Source organism: Chelon labrosus (genome assembly GCF_963514085.1).
Source record: "Chelon labrosus genome assembly, chromosome: 12".
Classification (NCBI taxonomy): domain Eukaryota; kingdom Metazoa; phylum Chordata; class Actinopteri; order Mugiliformes; family Mugilidae; genus Chelon; species Chelon labrosus.
The window spans coordinates 17,739,694-17,766,012 of NC_140345.1; the positions used below are offsets into that span (position 1 = coordinate 17,739,694).

Below are 26,319 nucleotides of genomic sequence, written 5' to 3' on the forward strand. Positions count from 1 at the left end.
TTGTGCTTTCACCTGACACTATTTCATTCTGATCAATGCCTTTGTCCTACAGACCCAAAGCTTGCAAGCCGTGGCCTGTTGCCATGGTTATCTCCGTTTGAAACCGGAGGGATTAACCTCCAGGGGGATGGTGTGTGTGTGTGAGAGAGAGAGCGAGAGAGAGAGAGAGGTGAAGATAGAGGAAGAGAGGGGAGCAAAACAAGAGGGGAAAAGTGAGAGAAAAACAAGAAAGGGTGAGAAATATAACGATAGAGCTAGAAAAAACCTCACCAACCATAATAAACACCAGGAAAGAGATATAGAGAGATGCATGACAAAGACAAAATTAAACTTTATGGAAAAGCCTGAGCAGAAGGCAAAAGAAAATCTAAAGTTCTGGAAATTGCAGATAAAAATTGCAATAAAAGCACTAAAACAATAATTGGCCAATTATACTGTACATTTATGAGGCCATGGCCAGACTACAAAACCTCTGTTTGGTAGTTTAGCATTCTCCAACTGTCTCAGTTAGTGTTGACCAACTCCTGGACAGGCTACAATGTTTTCATAATGCCTTAAATTAAATTAAATTAACATGGGGAAAACATTTAAGACCCCTAAATTTTGTCCAGATGATCTATCTTTAAAGAGCTAAAATGTGACAGTATAATCGGCTTCAGGCAGCACATCTCAACCTCTGTGCACTGTGTTGCATTCAGGTAAAGCTCTGGTGTAGAGGGTCATACATACATACAACCACAGTACTACAATGCAATGAATAGCCAAAGACAAAATCTCTTCTGGTTCACTTTACACTTTACACCCTTTCTAAATTCTGATTCGGCTCTGCCTGGTTTGCTTTGGCCCTACAGAAACCACTTACAGTAAATTCCAAAACTAAATATTGGGATTCTCTCATTGATACGTTGCTTTTTCGTTGCCTGCTGTTATGCTTTGTTATGAAAAGAAACAAGACGTAGCGAGTGTCGTTACACACTCAGAACAAACGGCTCAAGAAACCGATATATCTCCTTCTCAAGCTCGAGGGTGTGAGTTTGAACCGAGCCCCCCTGGATGAAGATCGGTCCCCGCGCTACAGACGACGCCTTCAAAGCACATGTGGCATCATGTCGGGGAATTAATTTAATCTGCTGGCACAAAATAAAAGCACTTCAGCTGTAGCTAGTTTTGCATCGGAGGGTGGCTTTTTGAAGATACCAGTTCTTTGCGGCATGCATCCGCTGTGAAGATGTGATGTGGTGTGCGTCGCCGTGGTGCTCAGACGAGAGAGCAGAGATCCGCTCGGCATCTTTGCATGCCGGGATGAGGGCACAGCGGGGCCAGCTGACAGCTTGTTGGACCAAGGTTATTTACTCTTGGAAAGAAAAACCAACCTTAGTCAGCGAATGCTAAAGGGCAGTCACACATGCACGCATTCACACGCAGGCACATGGACATACAACCGTTTTATCCTTCGCACACACACCACTTCAACACACACCGCCACCACCACCAAAAGCTTAAATAGTCTCATCACGGGAACACCACTGAGAAAACAGCAGCCTAATTACCATCATATCCTCTACCAAGGACGTCTCATGACAGCACGCTCAGCCATTCATTTTACCTGTACAAACCACATCCTCCCCTCTTACAAAGCCATTAGGCTCTAACAAGGGTTCTTAAACCCTCCCAGTCCAAATTGAGCAGGTTTAGTGACCTCCTGAGACCGAGCCTCGTTAAAGCTCCGTCATAGGAGCAGCCACCGCAAACCGGCCTGTATTCTATTTTGGCTCCCGGCAGTGCCATAACCCCATCATACTTATATAGGATCAGATAACCAAGAACACATCACTAACCAGACAACCAATTAACAATGACCTTATCACTAACACACACGGTACACACACGCAGAGAGACACACTAAGAAAACAGAAGCAGTAGTTACACATGATTTATCACAGTCTCATCCATAGAAGCGTAAACTCAAGCACCTCCACACTTAACATTCTCCGGAGCAGCAGGAATTGTTACCCACTTGGTGGACCATGGCTGCTAATGTCCAATTTGCCCTCCCTAGCCAGGATGTGAATCTTCATGAAAAGGGGACTGCCAGTGGCAGTCATTTGGCTTTTCATACCTCTTGTCATAATATATAATTTTCATTTATAGCTGCAGCGTCATTGTACGCCTTTATGCTTTTATTTTCTTCTTCATATAATGAGCAGTTTTTATTTCACAATCACCAAGAACATTTTATGTCCTTGACATTTAGATTGAATGTTGCTGCAAACCATCGACTCAACTTGACACCTTACAGAGCTGATTATATGCTCTCTCACTTCTGAAACCAAATAAATTGACATTAAATACATTAGTTTAAGTAATTACCGTGCTTACGCCCTGGTTTTTCGTCTCGTTGTTTAGTATTTGCATTCAACCGGGTAAAATTATGTCGGAAATGATTACTGGAAAATGGGCATTTACAGCGCCCTTTGGAATTTGAGTATTATTAAATACTTTGAAATGCTGTTTTTTAAATTAAATTAAAACTACAGTCGGGAGAAATACATCCAGTGGAAACTGTTCATTTTTACATCAGACTTGAACAAGCAGTCCTCTTTGTCTATATATAAAGATTATGTACTTAAATGAGGCATAACTTAAACTGAAAATTAAAAAAAACTGATCAGTGACATGGAAAAGGTAAGTGCAACCATATATTTATAACACCTTGAAATTCATAAAATCACGAGTGAAGTATTTAGACCTCTGACATGTGATGTTCTCTTTCCTATTTCAGTATGCTACACCATCATGCCCACATCCTTTAGAAAAAAAAAAAGAAGTTGTGGATTTCTTTCTTTGAGTCTGGAGAATCTCCTAAGTATTTGACATAAATCATTTCAGTGTGATGAATATCATCTACCAGTGACAAATATTTCAAATGACAGAGCAGACTATCGAATACAAAAGGAAGTCTCCCAAATCCAGATTCTTAAGGGAACTCTTTCAAGGTGCCAAGCTACAATCAGAAAGATTTTTTTTTCACACCAGCATGGCACATTTGCCAAACAACAGGCCTTTTGGAATAATGCGTTCTGGACAGAGATAGAGTTGTTTGGTCACAGTAACAGCAGACATTTTGGAGGAGACCAAAGGCAACTTTTCGGAAGATCCTTGAACCAATTGCGAAGTTATGGTTTGGAAGTTCCCAGTTGCAGTCACTGGTTCAACTATGAGCTCTGCATCAAATCAAAGAAAGAAATGGGGTGGTCAAAGCCGAGATATAAATAGATAAGCATCCCACTGAAATGTTGTGGGGGTATTTGAAACGGGTGGTACATGCATGAAAAACATCTTGCAACTTAAGACATTTTGCATGGATGAGTAGTGCAAAATTGCAGCGAGCCAGTATCAGAGACTAGTGGACAATTAAGCCATTTCTGCTAAAGGGGGCATTACTGGCTTCCCGAGGCCAAGGGCGTAATTACTTCATCTACAGAAGAATATTACATCTGCTGGTATTTCTGTTGAATAAATGATTTAAAAAAAAAAAGAAAAACTAATAATTTGGCTTGCGATGTTATTCAGTGCACCCTATTTATCTGAAAGCACTGTATTCAAGAGAATCACATGTTTCATGTTCAGACCCCCAGCTATTTCCACACATTAATATAACTGTATATTACTGTGAGGTTAATTCAGTTTGCATATACACCGATCAGCCAGAACATTAAAACCACCGACAGGAGAGGTGAATATCATTGACCATCTTGTCACAATTCAATGTTCTGCTGGGAAACGTTTGGACCTGTCATTCATGTGGATGTTACTTAGACATGTACCACCCACCTAGACCAGACCAGGCACCCCCACCCTATAGCAATGACGCTCCTTGATGGCAGCAGCCATCCCCAGCAGGATGCAGCCTGACACAGACACACACACACAAAAACAGTTTAGGAACAACTCAAAAAAACATGAAGAACAGCACAAGGTGTTGACCTGGCGTCCAAATTCACTAGATCCCAAACTGATCAAGTATCTGTGGGATGCCTGATCCACAGAGGTCCCTCACAGGACCCAAAGGCCCCCCACTAACAGAACTATTTTGGAGGCACAAGGGAGACCTACAGTATTAGGAAGGTGGCCATAATGTTGTGCCTGATCAGTTACACCACTAACATTACTGCTGATAGCTTTAGGTTGTGTGTGAAAGTGCATATGGTATTTAACCAACAAAACAATGGACCCAGAGCAGGAGTAAGAATTGGGAATTACTTATTATCCCCGGAAACGCAGAACTTCCATTCGAGTAAATGTAACAAGGGCCAGCAGCCACTGCAGGTGTCTAACTCAATGACCATCATAATTCTCAATGTGCACTTGTCTGAACCAACAAAAGCGACTGACCTAACCGAGAAGAGACTTTTCAAGGCAACGGCGTAGAATGGAGATAACGGATTGAAAGGGAGAAGCAAATAAAAGAAAGACAAGTCAAGAGGCAGAGTAGACAGACTGAAAGGCGCAGCAGGAGAAAAGCCTTCATTGGTTTTCAGTGGGCATGTGCAGACTCAGACGTACTAAAAGGTTACAGCATTTGATTTGTGATATTCTACTCCAAAGGCTCTCTCTCTCTCTCTCTCTCTCTCTCTCCCTCTCTCCCTCTCTCTCTCTCTCTCTCTCTCTCTCTGTGTGTCTGGAGGATCCGACCGGCTACTGCTGTCCACAAACTTTGATTGATGGCTGAATTATGCCATCGGATGGAGAATCTAGCCGAGTCTGCTGTCGGCCCAATGATAAACAACAAACATGCCTGGCCGCCAATAACAATGAGAGATGTGAGGACGGAGCAGCCAATCACAAAACAGACATAACAGTGTCCCCGTGAAATAGGGACATTTCAGTCAGCCTCCCTCACAACCATTAATATACTTCACTCACATGTAGTGTGTGTGTGTGGAATTAGATTTTAAATGCAGTACCACCCTTTTCGTCCTCAAACACTCCTTTTCTTCCAGCCTTTTATTTCCTTCCTGCACTTCCTCCTTCTCCTTGATCACTCCGCAACCCTCCCTCTCAGAGTTCAGGCTGCCCACTCCATATTCCCTCTCCCCCCGCCCCCCCTCCCCTCGCTACAGTTCGGGCTTCCCACTCCCTTCCTCCATCACTCTCTCTGCACACCCTCCCTCGCTCCGGCAGCCCACTCAAAGGCTAATTCCACAGAGGGAGAGAATGTGAGGATAGACGTTTCACAGTGTTTTCCAGTTATCTCCGTCCTTATAGAGCCGTTCTCAATCCAGCTCCATCAAGCCGAGCACCACTCCCACTCTCCAGCTGCCTACTCTATTCCTCCTCTGTTTGTGGCAATATCTCCCTCACTCCTCTTTGTTTTCCGTACTCTCGGGGGTAATGCAGGGGTGATACTGAATCTGAAGGCTTTAATTCTAAAATAAGGCATTCACATGCCGGACAAATACCCGGAAGAAATGATGCCTGAAATGAGCTTGAGTCACGTTATCTCACTTTGTTCTAAAAGAACAGCAATTAATTGTTGCAGCTGATAGCTTTCTGCGAAGATGCTACATGTTTATTTACTACTACAAAAAAAAAAGATACTGCATTTCTTATTTGGTCATTTTCTGGTCATGAGCAAACTTTAAAAATCCATTTTCATATGTTGTACTGCTAGTAGAGGCAGAATTCATAAGGGCCTCGGGGAAAAATCAAACAAGGTCAGTATTTAGATATGCATAATTTGATTTGTTTTGAATATTTTATGTTTTAATGAACAGTGTTGGCTGTACTGTATGTACTTATGAAATGTTTTTGCATTACCTCATGTCATGATGGTGTCACTGATTGTATTTTTATGCACTCTTTGGTCTTGTACAGCCCTATGGGAGATGCTTTACGCAGTTGTCTCAAAAGCAAAGCATCAAAAAGCAAAGCATCAAAAGCTCCTATAAAATATCTGTGAAATGTTTAAAAGCCCTTCTCTGGAAAAAAACAAAAAACAAAAAAACAAATCTCTAAAGATCCTGCTGCTTTAGAGCTCTTGGGACATTTTCTGTAAGAGCGCAGTCATCACCACTTCTCCACCACCTAGTTTTCTCTCTGCTCTATTTCTGCTGTCAGCTATGATGCAGAAACTGCAGAATTCATAGTGAGTTAATTGCCACTGCCCGCAGAGATTACTACACATTACAGCTAGAAAGAGATATAAAGCTGAAACTCGGTTACTTAAATTAACAACCAGGGACCTTATTAGAAAAAAAAAATGTTCTGCTAATCTCTGTAATCAGCTGATAATAGGATTCAAATTGAACTGAACACATTTGCACTTGATTTTCATATGGTTTTTGGCCGGCCCGCTCTGAGGAGCATGCTTTGTCGGACTTCTTGCAAAGTTTTTCAGTGCAACACACAAAGATGAACAATTAAAAGTAACAACTTCAACACACAACATGTAGGTTCTGAAGCCAGCCTAATCCAAGCAAACAAGGGAGATACTGTAGTTGATGATTATCATAAACTAGCATGGGACCATAGGAGTTTTTACCTTCACCACTATTTCAAATGAAAATATACTTGATGTGAACACTGACTGTGTATAAACACAAACTAACCATCTGTAAAATAACCCCCAGAATTCCTAAAGACGGTTGGCTTCAGTCGCCACCATCTTGGCAGAGCCTGAGTCCTCATTACTCCCGGCTAATTCAAAAGAGCTGAAGCATAATAGGAGCTGAGGCAGACAGGTGGCACTTAAGCAGCCAGCGACGTGTGATGGAATCCACTTGTCACTCAAAGAAACCCCCACCCTTCATTATGCACACCTTTAAGCCATGACAGAATTTAAATAATTGAGTTTAAATACAGTTGTCGTGATAAATACCTAAAACATTTCTTGTACCATATTTTTGGTAGCTGATTTGCAGGCCAGGCAGCCTCTAGTGGCCATCTGAGGAACTACATTTTTGGGAGCTAGCTTTGCTTTAAAGCTAGCTCCAAAAAATGTAGTTGTCAACAGGGAGGAATCACAGTAATGTGGTAAGTAAAATTTTGTTCATAGTAAAAAAATAAAAAAGGAACTGAGTGACTAGCTAGCTAGTTTTGCCAGATTGTTCCTTCTGCTCTCCCTTACATATCACAAACCACGAAGATTTTGGGTAAAAGGATGTGACGGCATTGGCAGACGACCAAAAACTCAAGACACTGCGTTTCTCTGGGTTTAATCAAAGTTGGAAACATTTGGCATAATGAAAAATACACAAATCAGCCAAACATAAAACACTAAAACACTGATCAACTCCTTTTTTTGACATTTTATTGTAGAAATGTCACATATCTTGCTTTTAATAATATTCACTGAGTCTAAGACTGTAAATGTAGCTTTTAGTGTGACTGCCTCCTCTTTGTCAGCTTCCCTTTTCCCCCGTCCACCCTGCCATCACAGCACAGCCCAGACTTCTGCGTCACGCACTGAAATTATTCTTTTTAATGAACAAGTTGCATCAAGTATTTATGCGTTGGGAACCTTTGGATAGATGGCTTTTTTCTGCATATCGCTTAAGCTACAGAACGTGGCTCGGGGCTAGATAAACACAAGAAGTCCTTCTTAACTACAAACTGATATCCTAGAAACGAGAGAGAATAAATTGCCAGAAGCAGAAACTGAATCACTTGTGTTTTATATATATATATATATATATATATATATATATATACAGTATTACACCATAAAACTGGAATGTAGAAGATACAGGGGGAAAAAAAATGCAGCCAAAAAGTCAAGATAAATGTTCTGGAGTTTGTACTTTTGATCCGCATGCGCTCTTTCATTAAGATTTTAATTGAGGTTGCAGCATTGCATCGCCTGCTGTTGTGCATAAGCAATCCCTCGTGACGGTTAGCAAGGCAGTAAACTAAAGAAACTGTTGTATGTCACGAGAAATTATCATGATCACAGAGTAATCATGAGAAATATTTTTTCATTAGCGATGCAACAGAGGCACATTAGTCACCCAAACACCTATATTCATCTTCATTTTCTTCCCCTTCTCGCTGCCTCTCACACTCTTCCTCCCATCCCGTCTATCTCTTCCTTTTCTTTCCTCACTTATCCACTTATCTGCGCCGTCTCTCTCTCCCCCCCGTGCCCCTCAGCACACACTAACGGAAAAAGACGCACACGCACGCGCGTACATGCAGCACAGGGCTGGTAATGCAGGGTTAATACGATTGGAGAGCAGCTGATGGTTGTGCACATTCAGGCCATATTACATTTAATTCAATTGGGTTTCACTCACTGGGGGTCCCTCCCTCCCACCCCTCTCTCCCTTTCTGCCTTTTCTTCTCCTCATCGTCCTCCTCCCACTTTTTGTTGAGCCAGAGGTGGCCAGGGCCTCACAAAAAGGCAGAGGGGTTCGCCCAGAGGGGTACGGCCTGTGCGCACACAGCGTTTATTTTAGAGTTACTATGAATACACATGCACTTACGCCCTTGGCCACTTTTAAAACTAAATATGATTCATTATCTGTATTTTGTAATGTCACCTCTGCCTTGAACCAGACAGTAGGATGGAAACAGGAACATTATAATGACTCAAATGTCTAATCTAAAATAGGTTTTCTAGATATTTTTAAAGTCTCCGCTTAAAATATCTGCTGCTAGAACAAATGTAATGCATTTATTGTGGCAGTCTCGTCGGACATAGTATTCGGTGATGTCCTGAAAATGTTTTTCCAAACACTAAGTTCTACGCAAAAGATAAAATGGTATATACTACTAATTTGATTTAATTGTCGTCATTTGAATCAAAGGGTAGCGTGCACAGCGTTGAGATTTGCTATCAACAGCTGAATCCATGCAAGACAGACACTAGCTACATGTTACTCTCTTTTTATAATGTGGAATGAGCGCATTGAGTGTGCAGGAGCTTGGAAATTGCTTGGAAAAATCCATGTTAGGAAGCTAGCTTTTACTTCCCGAGTGCAAGATATTTTCTCTAGATTGTCAGTTTGAGCTTTCTGCACGGTACTGAACGCGACAAACTGGACGGTCGACAGACAGCTTGCTAACAACTGACAGGCAATGGTGTGTGGTTTTGTTTAACAGCTTGTATCAAACATTTGTACTTTTTCCAGCGTGATATTCGAACACACACCACGCAAGATGATGGCATGTGTTCTAGAAACACCAGCTGCTCCCACAAACATGTCCAAAAGTTGATCTATCCGCATTTGGAAAATCACAAAATCATACCCATCAGCTGCGGTTTTATCACGTTTTATATTTCCTCGCACGGGAAGAGAAGATTGTGATTACAGTTAGAATTTAAATTTGTCCAGAGAGAAGCTTGTTAACAACGTGGCAGTGGCTGAGCTTCGCAAATCATCTTCTCTCTCATGTCTGTGTTTTAATCAAACATACAGTCCATACAGTGGTTTATTAGGTAAGGAGGTATCTGAGATTAGTCCTTTTAGATTTCGCAGAGGACCGTAAAGTCAAAGGAACAATGCCACAGCACTATTTCTGCAAGTCTTCCCATTCAAAAATGAGACTTTCCTGTCACAGAGCGCCACCAAATTCCACAATCTGGATGCTGTCTGGCTCAGACAGGTAGAAAAAAAAGGAGCAAACGTACAAAAAAAACCCCTACAACAACAAAAAAAATAAATATATTTGAACAAATGTATGAAAGCAGAAGGGGGAAAAAAGAGGTGAAAAAAGAAGCTGACATGGTTCCCAGAAAGAAACAGGTGAGAGTGATAGACAAGCAGGAAGCGGGGTGAGAAAGAGAGAAATGCTTTTGTCTTTCCGCGTATGTGTTTTTGTCTGCGCTCATCTTTATTTTATGTCTCAGTCGGCACTGTTGCCCTCCTCTTCCCATCACTAACCTCAGCTGTCAGACACACACACGCATAGGAGATGCAGGCGTATAGAGGCAGTGCACACGCACGCACACACATTGTTTACATCAGTAAACAAAGTCCAGGGAACATCCGGCTTCTGGCTTTTATCACACATGCATGCAGCAGAAGAGAGAAAGAAAGAAAGAGAGAGAAAGAAAGAAAGAAAGAAAGAAAGAAAGAAAGAAAGGGCTTATAAATTGCAGTCAGTCATGCAACCTAGTTCACTTTATGAGTGTGTGTTCTCTTCACGCCCAGCCTTCCTTTCTCAACCCACACTCTCCCTACCCTTCACTCCTTGTCCTCAGTCAACCCTGTAACTAATGACTCTGGAGGAGGCATTGCAGCACCTGCTTCAGACAAACACGCTGTCTCTCAAACACACACACACGCGCGCACACACCCACACACAAGCACGTACAAAGGAAGAAGGTGAGAAGAAAAAAAAAAAAGAGCAGAAAACTGGGAGGTTGCAGGTGGGGGGTCAGCTAAACTAGGCCAAAAACAGAGGGAAGAGGGAGACAGAGGCGCGCCAGCCAAGGACAAAGTGGAGGAGAGAAGAAGAAAGGGAGGGAAGAAGGGAGGGAGGTGTGAAATGTCACTGCCGGTGGTACCATCTCTCTAATTAGCATAGTGACCTTGGTAACCGTTATTTTACACACACACACACACACACACACCCGGACAGAAAGAAAGAAAGAGCGAGAGAGAGAGCTCATACGTATAATAGATTCTGTGTCACTGCGATTGCAAACTAATGTCCTTATATTTTTTTAATATACAATATTTTTACATTGCTGAATGTTTTTGCCACATGCAGGAACCGTTTCTACTCTCTCGCACATACAGTAGGTGAGGAGAAACCAGAAAAAGGGCACACCGATAGCATCATAAGCCATCACGCGCGTGTACATTTCATTACGAAGGTCCCGAAGCCCTGCGACTAAACACCACAAGAGAGATGGAACGAGTCTAGGTGTGAGAACGACTTGAAGTGTTAAATGGCGATTCATCAGAAAGACATGCTTACCAGGAGAGAGAGCGAGAACGAGGCAGGGAGTCAGAAAAACTACGTTGGAGTGAGCTGGCGAAAGAGAGAGAGAGAGGGAGAGGGAGAGAGAGAGAGAGAGAGAGAGAGAGAGAGAGAAGGAGAGGGAGATGGGGGAGTACAGCTGTAGCAGTAATCATCTTTCAGGTCAACAGTAATTACCACAAAGACTGAGGAAGTGAGAACAGGACACACACACACACACACACACACACACACACACACACACACACACACACACACACACACACACACACAGAGCTTCTTTTCCTTTGCTTGCTGTATTTTCTTCTGGTCTTGTTTACTTCACAACCAAAACACGCACCTGCCACAAAGTAGATGTCAGTGGAGGCTGCAGGGTTTAATGGATAAAGGTTTCTCACGGTGAATGCAGTTATGCACATACCGGCAGGCTTCAGTTGTGATGAGATTAACTCTTTGAGGTTGGTGCGTGGGTTTTCAGATCCTCCGCTACGAGTTGTAAAACTGCTTCATACTTTTTCTTTTGACATTTTAAGACATTATGAATGTCTTGCCCTGAGTTTTGCTTCTCAGGCAGCTCCAATTCCCTACATCCTTTTGTTTCCTTTGTCTTGTGTTTCTATTTAGTCCAGGGTTTCTGATTTATTTGCTTCACAGGCACAGAACAGCTCATCCCCGACACATTTTTGATCTCCTGTGTGAAGTCGTCATTCACACCTATTTTAACTCTAACTCGTATTTAAACCCCTTTACTCAAACTAATATCCAAACATGTCTATGTGGAAGCGTCGATGCAAAAATCTATTAAGCTCCAGGTTCACTCCACCTACAGATTAAAGATGTGGGAGACCACTGATGAAACAGTTTCTGCTGCTCTCTGAAATAGTTGTGCCTCCACACATATATTTACGATTTTGCAATCAATTTCTTCTTGTTTGCTTGGACTTTTGCACTTAAGAGCAAAAGCCAAAAAAAGAGAAGCTTTGCTAGTGTACAATAATATTACATTAAAACAAAATTAGTTGTAGTTTAACTTATGGGTCTTTGGAAGCACACTGCTGCTCCTTCTGAGGCATGCTGCAGTAGCATAGCAGTGCGCCTTCTCATAATATAGAAGTAAATGTTCTTTACTATACTAGATGCTTGATCAAACTGAACATGTTGTTCATATACAGAATAAATGCCCACACTCACTGCTGGTGCTCCATTTTCAGTTGGATTATTTCCTTGTTAAATTATGACTAGTCACAAAACTATTTGCAAGAACATAGTGTAGAGGGCATCTCAGAACGACACAGATCAGCCAGAACATTAATACCACTAACAGGAGAAGTGAATAACATTGACCATCTTGTCACAATTCAATGTTCTGCTGGGAAACTTTTGGACCTGGCATTCGTGTGGATGTTACTTAGACATGTAGCACCCACCTAGATCAGACCAGACACCCCCACCCCATAGCAATAACACTCCTTGGCAGCAGCCTGACACAGGCACACACACAAAAACAGTTTAGGAACAACTAAAAAAACATAAAAAGTAGCACAAGGTGTTGAGCTGGCCTCCAAATTCACTAGATCCCAGACTGATCAAGTATCTGTAGGATGATCCACAGGGGCCCCTCCCCTCAGCCCATAGGATCCAAAGGTCCCCACTAACAACAAATATGTTTCCAGACACCACAGGACACCCTCATTAAGACCCATGTCCATTCTCTGATGAGTCACAACTCTTTTGGACGCACAAGGGAGACCTACACAATATAAAGCAGGTGGTCATAATGTTATGCCTGATTGGGGTACAACCAAGAGAAGGTTCTTATATGAGTTTGAGACATGTCAGTTCACCACTGTCTTAGTAGCAATGTTCAGTGTCGGATCAGCACACTTCTATCTCCAAAACTAAACCTTCTCCTTCGAACAAACCAAACCATTTGTCTTTTTTTTTTTTATGTCTCATCTCCATTAAGTTAATCGGCCCCTTTTACCCTACCACCACCATATTTCTATCTTTGGTCGAAAAGCTCACAGCTAAGATCAGAAGCCCCCTGTCCTAGCTTAATCTCAATGAACAAGACCAAACACCAATTAAACTGCTCATCTTACAAAATGGTAAGGGCTCAAGATGGAAATTCTGCATCTGTGTTTTTGAGACTGACTTAACCATTGGACGCTGATCCTGGAAAGTAAGGTTGGACATCAGCAGCACACTGCATAATTAGTTCATGAGACAGTATGAAGTCTGTGTGATTTCATTTGGAATTGACTCCTTGCCCTCCATTCCAGCCCAGAAAACCCAATCTCCAAGGAGTCGAGGGTTCTTCCCTCAATAATAACAGCTAAACACATCAACACTGCTCCTCCAAATGCCCCCACCCACCACCTCGAGCCGTTAGGAACAAAATAAGAGATGGAAGCTTAATGAAAAGAGGTTTAATAGAAGAGCGAGGCAAAGGTGGCTCAGAGGCTTGCTGCTGTTTAATTCAATGGGATGCTCCTGGTGCCTGAAGACTGGCCCATTTTAATTGCAATCCTCTCTCATTTATAAGAGGAAGTATGCAGCGATACAGCTTTAATGAATCTGAAAACAAGGCAGGCTATTCAGTGTCGTTCTGTCTTTCTCTCACAGGCATAGAAGGATAATGTGATTGCGCTGGTTAGGCCCACATGTTCTGGCACAGCACTGCCACAAATGCTTGATTCACACACACACACACACACACACACACACACACACACACACACACACACACACACACACGCACACACGCACACACACACACACACACACAGTGCAGAGTTGCATGCAATGCTCTCTCTAAGGGAAGAGAAAGCAAGGCAAATTCACTGCTACTATATAGTGATGTGATGCAAGACTCCCTGGTCTATGCCACCTCTACTATTATTGTGATTTTTAAAACAAAACAATAGGAAGATGAGCATATAAGAACAATATATAGTAGCCAAGAGCCTGTAGGACGGGTGGATACCGGCTAAACCATATAAATCATCTGCTACATGTTTTCTTCCATCTTTTCAGGGATTTGATCAATAATCTCATCACGGCCGTCATGGAATCGAAGCAGCACCTATCAGTCCCAAGTGAATCAATGTAATTGTCTTTATCATGATTACAAAAATACACCAGTCCTCTCCATCTATCACCATCGGTTACCTTTAAGCTTTGCAAGAGCGGCAAACAGCAGCTGCGACGACAACAAGTTAGGCGCAGCGGGGAGAGCAGACTACGGAGGGATGCTTACCTTTGCCATCTGCGCCTGGACTCCGCTGGCTTTGAGCGAGGCCACAGCCTTCTGGGCTGCTGCAGGGCTGTCAAAGTCCACAAAGCCATAGCCTGTGTACACACACACACACACACAAAAAAACACACAATCAGATGAGAAGAAAAAGAGGGGAATAAAAGGAGAATATCAGGATCAGGCAGCGTTCTGAATATTGCTGAGCAAGAAATCTGTGTTTTGTTTTCAACGCTGCATAAATCCCACAAATGTGTCGAATTCAAGTCAGGTCACGTATTCAGTGAAAGCTCCTACATCCCCGTGTTAAATGTGTTTCGGCACAGAACATTAACAGAACTGGCGTCATCACAGTAACTCTTTCAGTCCTATTTAGGATCCGAGTTGTTGTTGTTGTTTTTTTTTTGGGGGGGGGTGGTTAAATGGAAATTTGTCCATGTTTTGTAAGGACTTCAGTGTCTCTCAGTGCACTGCAACAAAGATCTAATGGCTGCCACAGCAGATGCATACACTGTGTTCAAATGTTCAATTTTAAATGTAAAATCTACTTCCTTCCTATTGTCTAACATTTAATATCTCACTTTGTTGCATGTGAGGCCATTTTTTCCCCCCCTGTGCCACATTAAATCTGTCAGCACATATAGTCCTATAGTGGTGGTCAATACTGCAACAGTGACATCAAGAAAAATATCTACGTTTAACGCAGCACTAAAAGTGATTCAGAGCCCTCTGTAAAGAAATAAAGACACAGGGAGCTTCAGTCGATTTTATTGCAGTAAAGCCAGCGTCAACATGTGTGTCTCTTCGTGCATGTGGACGGTGTATCTGTTAGATTGTTGAGGCTCAGGGGATCTAGGCTGGGCCCTACAGGAAGCATTAAAGGACGAAAGGTCTGAGACACACACATATAAATGTCTGCTTTTGGAGATATGTCCTGTTTTACCGGGTCACAAGGGTGGAGCTGGAAAGAGATGTCAAAAAGCAAAATAAAGACCGTCTGTCTTCAGAGGGTCTGCAGTGTGTGGCACACAAGAACAAAGCTGAAGACTGCGAGACTGTGAGAACGGTTTCCACTGTATATAAGACTAAGAAAGACAAGTATTGACACACATGCATGAGGCCATGGAGAAATATTCAGCAGCAGCTTTGAAATTCCAGCTGCGGCTCTGAGTGGGCTGCGTGTTAACACAAATAAATGATCCCCATTTCAAAAGCAGCACTTATTACAATCCTAAATGTAAACACGTTAGGAATGAGTGAATCTCACACACTCATACACAAACATGCTACATTCCTAACATCTGCTCTTGTCTCTCTCGTCTCTTCCAGGGTTTGGAAGCCCGCTCCGCTTTGCTGATAAGCAGATGAGTTTTTTTTTTTTATTGTTCAAAGGCAGCAAGCTGCTTTCACAGCAAGATCTGCACCGCACACACAAATATTTATACTGTTGCTAATGAGAAACCCACAATTTAGCCAAAAAAGGGTTACACAAACACACATGCAACTTGGTACCGTGGCTGCGCACATATATTATGTGCACACATTAGTCACTTTGACAAACACTGATCAAGACAAGCACGGATACACAGATATGCAGAGAAAACATTTTGGTAAATATGTGCCAGCAAGCACAAATGCACACTCCACACACACAGGCTTTCACTGTTTTTATGCTTAATCTATATTTATCTAACTAGGGCCATGCCAAAACAGTTCCACTAATTGAGAATGCACATACAGTATTCATTATCAGCGTGGTGGGGTGCTTTCATTTTATTCCAGAAAAAGTTTCATAAGTCATGTCTCACACCAACTAATGGGTGTTTGTTTAAGCATAGGCCGTCCACGTAATTAGTAGGGAAAGTAAACCCAAAACACAATTTACAGTGGATAATTCAATCATCAGCAGTGCAAATCAGAGGCCCTTTGTTGGTACTGTTAACATTTTCAGTGCAGTTTTACAAAAACAGAGCAACCGTATTGATACAACTTGACTGACTGTCAGCCGTGTAAGACACTAATGTGACAGACCTTTGAGCTTTAAGCTAGTTCACATCAGTAATGTGGCGTTTTACTTATTAACGGACATTGAAAGATTTACACAAAGCAAATCATGGCACTGGATAGTAGTTTATTTGCTTGAGCAGGAAAAATGTATCTATTTCTTGTTCCCACTATTAGAGGATACAATTTGAATTACTTGGATCCATCTAGAACAAGAATCGTCATAATAAAAATAACAATAAGAAGTAAGAAAATACAAATAAAACATGTTGCTGGTTGTTTGTTATAAGCAACATTATAGTATTTTAACATTAAAAGATGATCATCTCAGTTTGACATTGTTGTAAATTAATATGAAAACATTAATTGATTAAATTACACATCTGTGTATATACCTAATGGCTTTAATCAACTCCTGTGCTGTTCAGTAGTTTTCTCATATGCTATCAGTATCTGCTATTATTTGCATATAGCAGAATATAGTTGGTATATTATTATGGTGCACAGGTTTAATGCAGCTGTATTAGCTGGAAGTTGAACAGAGCCAGTGGACTATCCTTTATCACCGGTGGTAACTCGCAAACAGGAGATTCTGCAGAGTGAAAACACAGCACTCAGGTGTAATCGGCTGATTCTGCAAGTTTACGGCCCTCACACTAGAGGCCCGAGACTTTAATCTGCAATGTAGCCAAGAGCCACTTCCTCGAGCTGCTCCGTTTGCAGTGATTTACCGATCAACTGCGCGGCTCATATCAAACGTGTCCTTAGTATTACAGTACCAGGAAATTGAGTCTACGTCTCAGGAGCCTTGTACATGCTCAGTAAATAAACTATTGAGTCGTTTGTGGACGCTGCCATGTAATCTAGCTTTGCCCCGCACATTTAAAGTTAGTCTCCACATCTAAAGACGTCTGGGACTTGGTGCGTATTTTACACTCCTGGCACAGATGAGGGTTGGCTCAGCCGCAAAAATACATCACACCTATCTCCAGGCGCCACTCCTGAGTGATAGGTACATTTTTTTTCCCCCTCCTCCAAGTGCTCATCTTGCTAGTTTGGTGTGACAAAACATCAGCCTTGAGGAGAATGTGTCGTTTGTTTTGAGTTTATTGACCACTCAAGAAAAGATCCTAAAGATTTTTCTAAAAATGCATTTGCCTTCTGTCCGGGGAGCTCGGGATTAAGTATTAGAGATAGAAAGCACCCCAGAAACTGGTAGGGGTTCACTGTCTTGCTCAAGGACACTTCAGCGGGGCGGACTATTGTGCACCACACGTCCTAAGCTAATGGACAGCTCCAAATCATTACACAAAACGTCTGCTCAACATGTACGTTTCTATGTAAACACTAAAGTTTGCCCTCTTTGTTCAGTGAAAGCTCTGATCTCATGTGAATGTAAACGACAGCTTCTCTGATAAGGATATTTCCAGAGAACGGAAGAATGAAAAAAAAAAAAAAAAAGAATTATATAATCCTTCTCATTTGTGCCCCGTCCCACCCATCTGTGGCCTTATGATGACACCGAAATGAAAATTCATCTTGCTCAGTCAGGCCTGACAAATATTCCACTGGTGAATGAAAAAAAAATGTTTTATTACGAAGAGCGCACATAAATTCACACATGTGCAGGCGCATAGACACAGATGGAAGCGCAGATAAACACGAGCGCAGAAGCGTGCACGAACACACACCGCTAGATCCCATCCAATCTCCTGAGCTCCCAGAGTTCCTGGCCCTGAGCCATTAGAATAGGCTAACTGAGTACAGAAGGAAAGGAAGACAGACAGAGCAAAGGAGGAATGTGGGGGTGGCAGGGAGTTGGGGGGGAGAGAGAGAGAGAGAGAGAGAGAGAGAGAGAGAGAGAGAGAGAGAGAGAGAGAGAGAGAGAGAGAGAGAGGCAGGCTGAGAGTGTGTGTGTTTAAAGGGGGGCAGCAGCAGACATGGAGACAGTGAGCGGGAGGGCGCTTGTCTTTGGGAAATGGAAATCCTTTACAATCTAAAGTGGTTTCCTCTCCCTTCCTCCATCCTGTGCTGTGTGTGCTCTCCCTCGCCCTCCGAGCCCCCACACTGCTAACTAGAAAACTGTCAGTGTACTTAACATTGGGCGCGCGGCAAAGCAGAGGACTTTACAAAGAATGTCTTCATACACTTTCCGGCTAATAAAGCAAAAGCGTCGCCTTCTTTGTTCACGTAAATAACCGTCACTTCTAATGATGGCGCATTTCATTTCATTGTATGCGCCACACATGAATATATACATTGTGGAGAACCATACATTTTTCAGGGACAAAGATGAAGTGAAACTTCTGAGAAATTTAGATCACAAGGCTTTTTTTTCTCCACCTGGCGACAACAACAGTATGCAAATCATCCCAACGCTATCCCCTCACACTGCAAAGGAACATGACTTTATTTATTCACCTGTCTCTTTGTCTACATACAGAATCTCACGCTCCACGCTTCTCTCTTTCCTCTCTGCAAAGTCTTCCCGAAGAGAAGAGGCTGTCTGCTAAATCATCACTTTCAAAGGGTCCCCTTCCTTTTCTGTCAGCCCCAGGTTATTTTTACCCCCCTCCCTCCAGCTCTCTGTGCCTCCGCCCATCCATCCCTCCCTTTCCAAGAGAACTCTCTGTGCCAATTTGTGCTCTCTTAGTCACGCTAAGCACTTATCTTGTCCCCACTGAATGCCTTTGCAATCAAACCAACACTTATCCGGTTGTAATACACTCTAATGGCCGACTGATAATGAAACTCCTTCATTGTGAGTTAACAACTAAGAGATGTATGAAGTCTACATCACAAATTGCTGATGAGGACCACAGCCTGTGAAAATGCTGCAATAGCTACAGCTGGTGCATTATGGGTATTCCGAGCATTAAATAATAAGCTTTAATTTACAGGTGGATGCACAGAGATTGAATTCTGAAACAGTCAGAGAAACAGAGAATACCATGACTATTCACTAGCAAGCGCACATCCTTGTTGTTAAACCTGCTTAAAATACCAAACTGCTTTGAATGGTTTTGTCTTCTGCAAGATAAAACTTCAGTTACTCTCAAAAGACATCACCAGTATAGTTCGTAAAATTGATTTTTTTTAAATCTAAATTTCATTTTCAAATGTTTGCAAACACTACGGTAAATGAGTCTTTTATGGAAAAGCAATGAACCGTGTTCCTTGTAGAAGTGCAGTTAATGCCTAAAACAGTGTGACCTATTTTTGTTTCTACTTCCTGCTTCACTTTCAACAATGGCGACTGAGACTTTGGCCGAAATATTGCCAAAGACAAGTCCTACAAATGTTTGAACGTCCTCAGGTTCCTCAATGTGTTCCATCTTTATTGATCCAAAACAATCAATTCGAAAACTGCGAAGATGGAGATGCTGCTGGAAATACTAAAGTGGAAAGAAGCTACTACCAAGAGGACCAATCACAGCTCTTGCGGTCTGCATCGCCCTGACACGTAGTTACATTTCTGGGGAGGTGCACGTCAGACTACGGCACTAGGGTCTACGTAGGGTCTGGGTTGATGCAGACCGCGCATTATGCCAATTCATGGGCCAAGGGTCCATGTGACAAGACTGCAAATCTCATCATCTGTCCAAGTCATGCGGTACATGACCCACTTGGACTGTACACACTGCCAGCACACCAACTGTACATCCTCCAGCAGCACAAAGTATGCTTGTTTTGTGCGAGGAGACTCACCGTTATCCGAAAGATCCTTTAGCTAAATACTGCAAAGTCTCAGCTGACATACTGATGCATACCCTATACTGCAGTATGAATGGATATGATATAGGTGCCTCTGTGGGCGGTGGACATAGATACCATGAACTGGCCCTTTCCTTTGATGCACACAGGATCACAGCTGACTCTCCAACTCAAATTCAAATCTTTGCTCTGTACTGATTATTAGTCAGAACATAGTGATTAAACAAGGCTGTCAGTTTTCTACTCGAGTATGAATCTTCAATATATCTCATAGCCTGCTGACTATTAAATGACTATCTTCGTATTGGTAGCAATATTAATTCACTTTTTATCTGATTTTGAACAGCAGTCCAAAGGAGCTTTGATCGTCCAGCTGTAGAAATTTACAGCATCCGGGCTATTGAAATGACCTAAAATAGCTCGGTAAGAGACACACAATGACTAAAACAGCGACAGAAAGTGTTTAATGGTACTATTTTCAGCAGTGGAGTATTATTTTATTATTTGATGTGGGACTGACTCTAAAAAATGGCAATGAAGGAACAAGTCACACAGCGTACGTCCCTGATGTGGTATTCGCAGTTTCCGAAAACCAAGTTTGAGAGGAGCAAATTTTAGATTCCCAAATAAACAGTCACCAGCCATGTCGCACAAATATAATTCAAAGCTTGAAGTTCGGTTTTCCATTTGATTTCGCCGCGCCGGCTGCTTCGTGATCATGAACAGATGATATTTTTTCATTTGTAAACCACAGAGCACTACAAAGAACTGTGAAGCCATAATTAGCAAACATAAAAATCATGAACTGGAGCACTGAGCCCGTATTGAAACGGGTTCTCAAAATCTAATTTCAAGAAACGCAGCTGATTTGAAAAAAAAAAAAAAATAATAAAAATTAATGAGTTGAGAAAATGGAAGACTAACTGATAATTACCACCAGGTTTATAGATTTTTTTTTTTTTTTGGCTTCCCCTTGGCTATGCTGTAATGATGTCAGGAAAGGCATTTCAATATGCGTTCAAAGGTGAAAGACGTATTTGATTATGTGACGCCAAAGCAGGTACCGGGAATGATGAAAGTTTATAAGATTTACTTAACCAGCTAATTACAAAGATCCAAGATAATAACTGAAGTGAAATAGCTTTTAAGGTACCTTCCACTGAGATTTGGTTTTCTCATTATAAAGTTAAAACAGACAGGAGTGCAATCATTCCCTCAAAATATTTTATCCTAAGTAATCAGCACAGGAAAAAAATAAAAAAAGTCCTGGATATTACATTTCCATCTCTGCCATCAGTATCAATCAGGCCAGGTTTTCCTTCACTCATAGCATTGAAACTGAAATGCTGATTACCGAGCATTTGTGCTGTTGTCCTAAACCATGTCAGTGTACCTCTGAGTACAGTCCCGGCAGATGAGCAGCAATCACGCTGAACACATGCTCTTGTGTGCCTCTTCAGAAGCAGACGACTACAATCATATTGATTAGCGCTTTGTTCAGACCACTCCAACAATCAAGCAGACTCTCATCAGAAGACACTTGAGAGAGCCTCCTTCACCACAGAGACCATTCGAAACACATTGTGGATATTGCATTGTGTTCTCCGTTTTGATTTAGCCTATGACAACAATGCCAACGTCTTGCTTTCAATAGCTGCTTAACTCTGAGTGTCATTACAGTGCAATCCAGAAATCACCATCATAGAGAAGTTAAACAAAATAAAGGCACTCTAGCAGTGCACCATTTAGATAGATTAAAGGCTGACATGGTCCTTATGGCGAGTCTCAGTCAGTGCCGCCGCATACAACGTAAAAACACGAAATCTCGCCACGCTGCAGAACACACAACTCCAAGGAGAACACATGGACTTGATTGTGACGAAACGCTGTCTGTTGACAATTTAGTAAAAACGTTCGGGCATTGATTAATAGGGCATGCAAAAAAGTACAAAAGAAAGGGATGTATAAAAACAAAAGCACTCGCCATACTGATTGGTCTGCCTTGAAGCTGCCAAACTCAATCACTTTTCAATTGATGTTTTCCAGACACAAATCCCATATCCAAATCGGAGTCTGCGAAGTACAATGTGTCCGCACATACTGGATGAAGTCAGTGGATGCTCACTCACCTTTGCACTGATTGGTGTTTTTGTCCAAGATGGCCTTCGTTGACACAATCTTCCCATATCTGTAAAAAAAAAAAATAATAGGTATGATCAGCCATTGAACCATTTCCAACAAGTTATGTTCAACTGTGTTGGATGCATGGTTAAAATGTTAATCCGTCAGTCGGTTGTTCATCACGTTGGTCCAGGCAGAATGGAACAGTAAGGGGTGGATTATCATCAAACGTTGTGCAGATGTTCACAGTCTCCTGAGTTTGAGTTTTGATAACCTTTGACCCTAAAATTTGAACTAAACCAGCAATTAGTTCATTCAGGGTGTATTGTTCCTGCAGCCATTGGACGGTTTGCATTCTCGTTCACCTCAGAACCAACTGGAACCCTGCTAGCTTAATATACAATTTATAGTACTGCCGCAAGTTGATGCCCCAGGCCACAGACCCTACACAGGACCCTACGTCATAGCCTGACGTGCACCTCCCAGAAATGTAACTATGTGACATAGTGACGCAATGTGATTGGTCCGAAATGCACTTCCTTGTTCACGTGACTCAGCGGCCGGATGAGCACATTAAGCCCTCCTTTGTTCGGGCTCATGCACACCGTCCACTCAGGTGTCTTCTCTACGTTCTGTTGTGCAATAATTTTAGTGAAACGTAACTGTTCAACTCCAACATGAAGCACTCAGTTTCACTCGGCCTTGGGTGAAGTACAGCGTGAAACTCAACACAGCTGGCCAGTTATCGCCTCGTGTTTCGGTGGCGTAGTTACAGAACAATACATAACAACACCAGCGCACAGGTAGAAATGCTTTTGATGGCGCAACCCCCTACGGTGTAGCTACGCACTCAGTGTGCAGCGGTAGTATAAATTAAGCTTAACTCATTAAGTGCCATGCTTATGTCAGTTATCTGACCTAAATTCACCACCTGTCATTTAGAACTGAAGAAGTCACGTGGATGAGCGGTGAAACGTCTTCAAGAAAACTCAAGGTATTCCAGTCGCCTTTGTTTGATATATACATTGTGAAAGAATTTTAGTCTGGTTTGTGACAAAATACCTGTAAAACTAATCATATTTTCATTAGCCTTTGCTTTGTTTTGGGTGCACAGCGACTTTAGTTTGATACCAGCAAAACATCAGAATATTAGCGTTGAGAATGCCTCAGTTTCTTAAAGGAGGCATATAGCACAAGAGACTGATTGCAGTTTTTTTTTTTTTTATCTAAGCTTCTATCTGTCCTTTCTGTCCCTATCTGTTTCCAATTCCTCCTGAACGCAGACAATTCTGTCACATAAATGATAATAATAACCATCGGTATGACACCCAATGCTGCTCCAAGAGCCTACACCAAACCTCCATACTTCTTTCCATCGGTCCTCTCTGCCAACTTTTAATGTCTCCAGTCCGTTTCGCTACCTTGCTCTCTTTCTTATGTTTGACACCTCTGCCTCTCTCTTTGTCTCCATCCCTTATTTCCCCCTCCATTCCACCTCCATTCTCCTGCTCTCTGTTCTCAGGTTCTCAGAAAGCAGTTAATAATGTTTCTTATCTGAGCAGTTTTCAGTGTTCCTGGAAGGAGAGGAGAAAGCCGCGAGAGAGGCTGAGTTTGGTATGAGGAGAGAGGATAACAGAGACAGAAAAGGGAGCCTGAAAAAGACGGAGACAGAAAGCTTGAATCGCTGAGATCAGCCTGGATCACTGCCTGGCTTTGTGGATGAGACTTTTTAATTAATGCTTTCACACTGCTGCACAATGACTGACTGGCTGGCTGAGTGACTATCAAACAGATTGACAGACTGACATGCTGAGTGACTAGCTGATGGCCCCAGGTGAGGGATGGAAGTGTATTCCCTCTTCACTATCAGGGAAAAAGAGGGAGACGACGAGGGTGGAGACGGAAACGATTCAATGAGGATACAATGCAGGTGGTTTCAAGCAGAGGGGAAGAGAGAAGGAAGGGGAAGGGAGAGAGACAGAGAGAGAGAGACTCTGACGAATGAGAAATATATGAGGAGAGGGAGAGCAGTCAGTCAAAATATAAAATGAGACACTAAAGGGAAGGAGGAGGCGAGGCAGCCGGGGAAAGATAGAGAGATAGTAAGAGGTGTTTAATAAAGAAGAGATCATTTAGTTGTCACCATCAGGAGAGTCTCTGTCAGCCAACTGGTTCTGTCAGAGAGAAGAAGACTAGCTCGCCTGACAGCCTCACATCAAACTCTACTGGGACAGGAGACTTAAGAAATAAAGACAGGAAAAAAAAGAGACTAAAAGGCTGCTATCACACAAAACATGACAGATGAGCAGCTTATGATCTCCAAATTGGCACGGAGAAAAATCACTGAAAATCAAACAATGCTCAACCGTCACACATTTCTTGCAAATCAAGATATTTTGGGGTATTTACAAAGCCACTGATTGAGACAAACAGAAACCAATTCTGGCGTTTGTGTGGTTCCTTTAAAAAAAAAAAAAAAGAGAAAAAAAAGGGAAAGAAAAAGAAAAGTCACGGTTGGTGGTAAACAAGGTTGTTGGTCTGCGGTTTGGGGAGCTGTCCAACGGCTGCCGACGTGGAAAACACTCTGGACTAATCGCCCACTCATGGACGGAATGACAAACACACATGGAGATGCACACGCGAGGCATCATCACAGATCAAACACACCAGAGCGGTAATCACAAACCATCTGGCAACACCAGCACCGGCTCTTTGAGTCTTCAAGTGTGCGTCAGCGCGTGAGTGCGAACCCCGACGGTGAAGGTGAAAGTGCCTGAACGCATATGAGAATGCAAATACTTATGTAGGTGCAGTTGCATGAGCGTGTGCGTGTGCGCATGTTGAGCTGCGGAGTTTGAATGAATGACAAAGATCTCATGCACCGTCAGTGTTTTGGCAGGTTGTGTTTTTTTTTTCCCCCCACCCCGACAGAAATGCGAACCATTTGCAGACTCTGCGAGCGTGAAAAAGAAAGAGGTACCCGGGCTGGACACACTTGAAAAGACATGTTCACAGTTGTCTATTTCCACAAACCGGAAAACAAATAATGCGCTGCTGTGTTATTGTCGGATCAATGTGCGTGACGTACAAATCCCACCTGTTCCTTCTCTAGTTGCACAATTTGGCTTAACTGGGAAACAGAAAGAGGAGAGGAGAGGAGAGGAGAGGAGAGGAGAGGTGGAGAGGACTGGAGGATGACGCCATGGCCTTGGGGAAATGTCAAATTACAACAACACTGCACCATCCAAAATGGTGTCTCACTCTGGACTTCATTCAATGCTATTATTTCATTGCATCCAGACAGCCACAACAATCCGCTGTTGTGGGGAAGAAATGGAATGGAGTATTGACAATAGACCAGATGATGACGTGAGGAGGTTAAAGAGAGGATGGAATCAGAGGAGAGGAAAGTGCAGAATGTCCTGTTCTGTGTTCAAGTCCCAACTGGAGCCCGTTCGCCGGTTCCAGCAGTGAGTTGAAATAACATCGACCTTCACTTCACCTCACGCCAGTGACTTGCGAGACACTCGTAAAAGCTATTGGAATACTAAAAACATGCCAGGAAAGGACTACAAGGAGCCAGATGGTCAGGGGTAGCAATTAATTATTCCATTTCTTTCCATTGTGCGTAAAACGGGAAGTTCAATTGTTCTGAAACGCATCTGAGTTTGCCCATAATGACTAAGTCGATAATAGGAGTAAAGTGCAAAGTATCAGCAGTGTAATGTTACCAAAACCACAAAATAAAAAAAGGAACCTGAGCCACAGCAAACAACCTCGATGGCCATAAAGAAAACTTTTTGCCATAAAGAAAACTTTTTTCCCTCATCAATAAATCTGACATGTGACAAAATGATTAAAGTGAAAAGCGTCTCTCAACACGGCGCAGGCTACAACTTTGAGTGAAACACCTTGAATGGCTTCATGTTCTACGATTTCACTCCCGCGGATTCTGACTTACAAGCTGAGCCTTAGTCTTGCAGAAGAAATCTGTGTGTGTTGTGTGTCATGAGGTAGAAACTACTCAACGGGAGTTGCTGGCTGGCCAAAAATTCTCTATTTTCCTTGGCTTCACAGAAAACGCTACAAAGCTCCACAACACTAAGCCGGCGAAGAATGCATCGGTCGGGGGTTCGTTTGGTGGGGCGTAGAGCTGACAGGCTGGTTCTCAATTTGAGTTACGTGTCCTCCTCGACACATGGAAACTCCTCAGAGCCCTTGCCAAAGTGGAAGTTTTGATTTCTTCCAGCGCGATACACAGAGAACAGTAAAACCGCTGAAACTGACAGTATTTTCTA

General features: G+C 42.5%; 1 protein-coding gene across 1 annotated transcript in view; it reads right to left on the minus strand.

Moving 5' to 3' along the window:
• Positions 1 to 26,319, minus strand: part of LOC311497373 (RNA-binding motif, single-stranded-interacting protein 3-like) — a 109,610-nt gene that overhangs the window by 45,298 nt on the left and 37,993 nt on the right. Inside the window, exons 3-4 of the mRNA XM_084557653.1 lie at positions 22,030 to 22,088; positions 14,189 to 14,280 (exon numbers count right to left, since the gene is read on the minus strand). Of these exons, the coding sequence (XP_084413779.1) occupies positions 14,189 to 14,280; positions 22,030 to 22,088 (151 nt within the window). The remainder of the gene's footprint in view (positions 1 to 14,188; positions 14,281 to 22,029; positions 22,089 to 26,319) is intronic.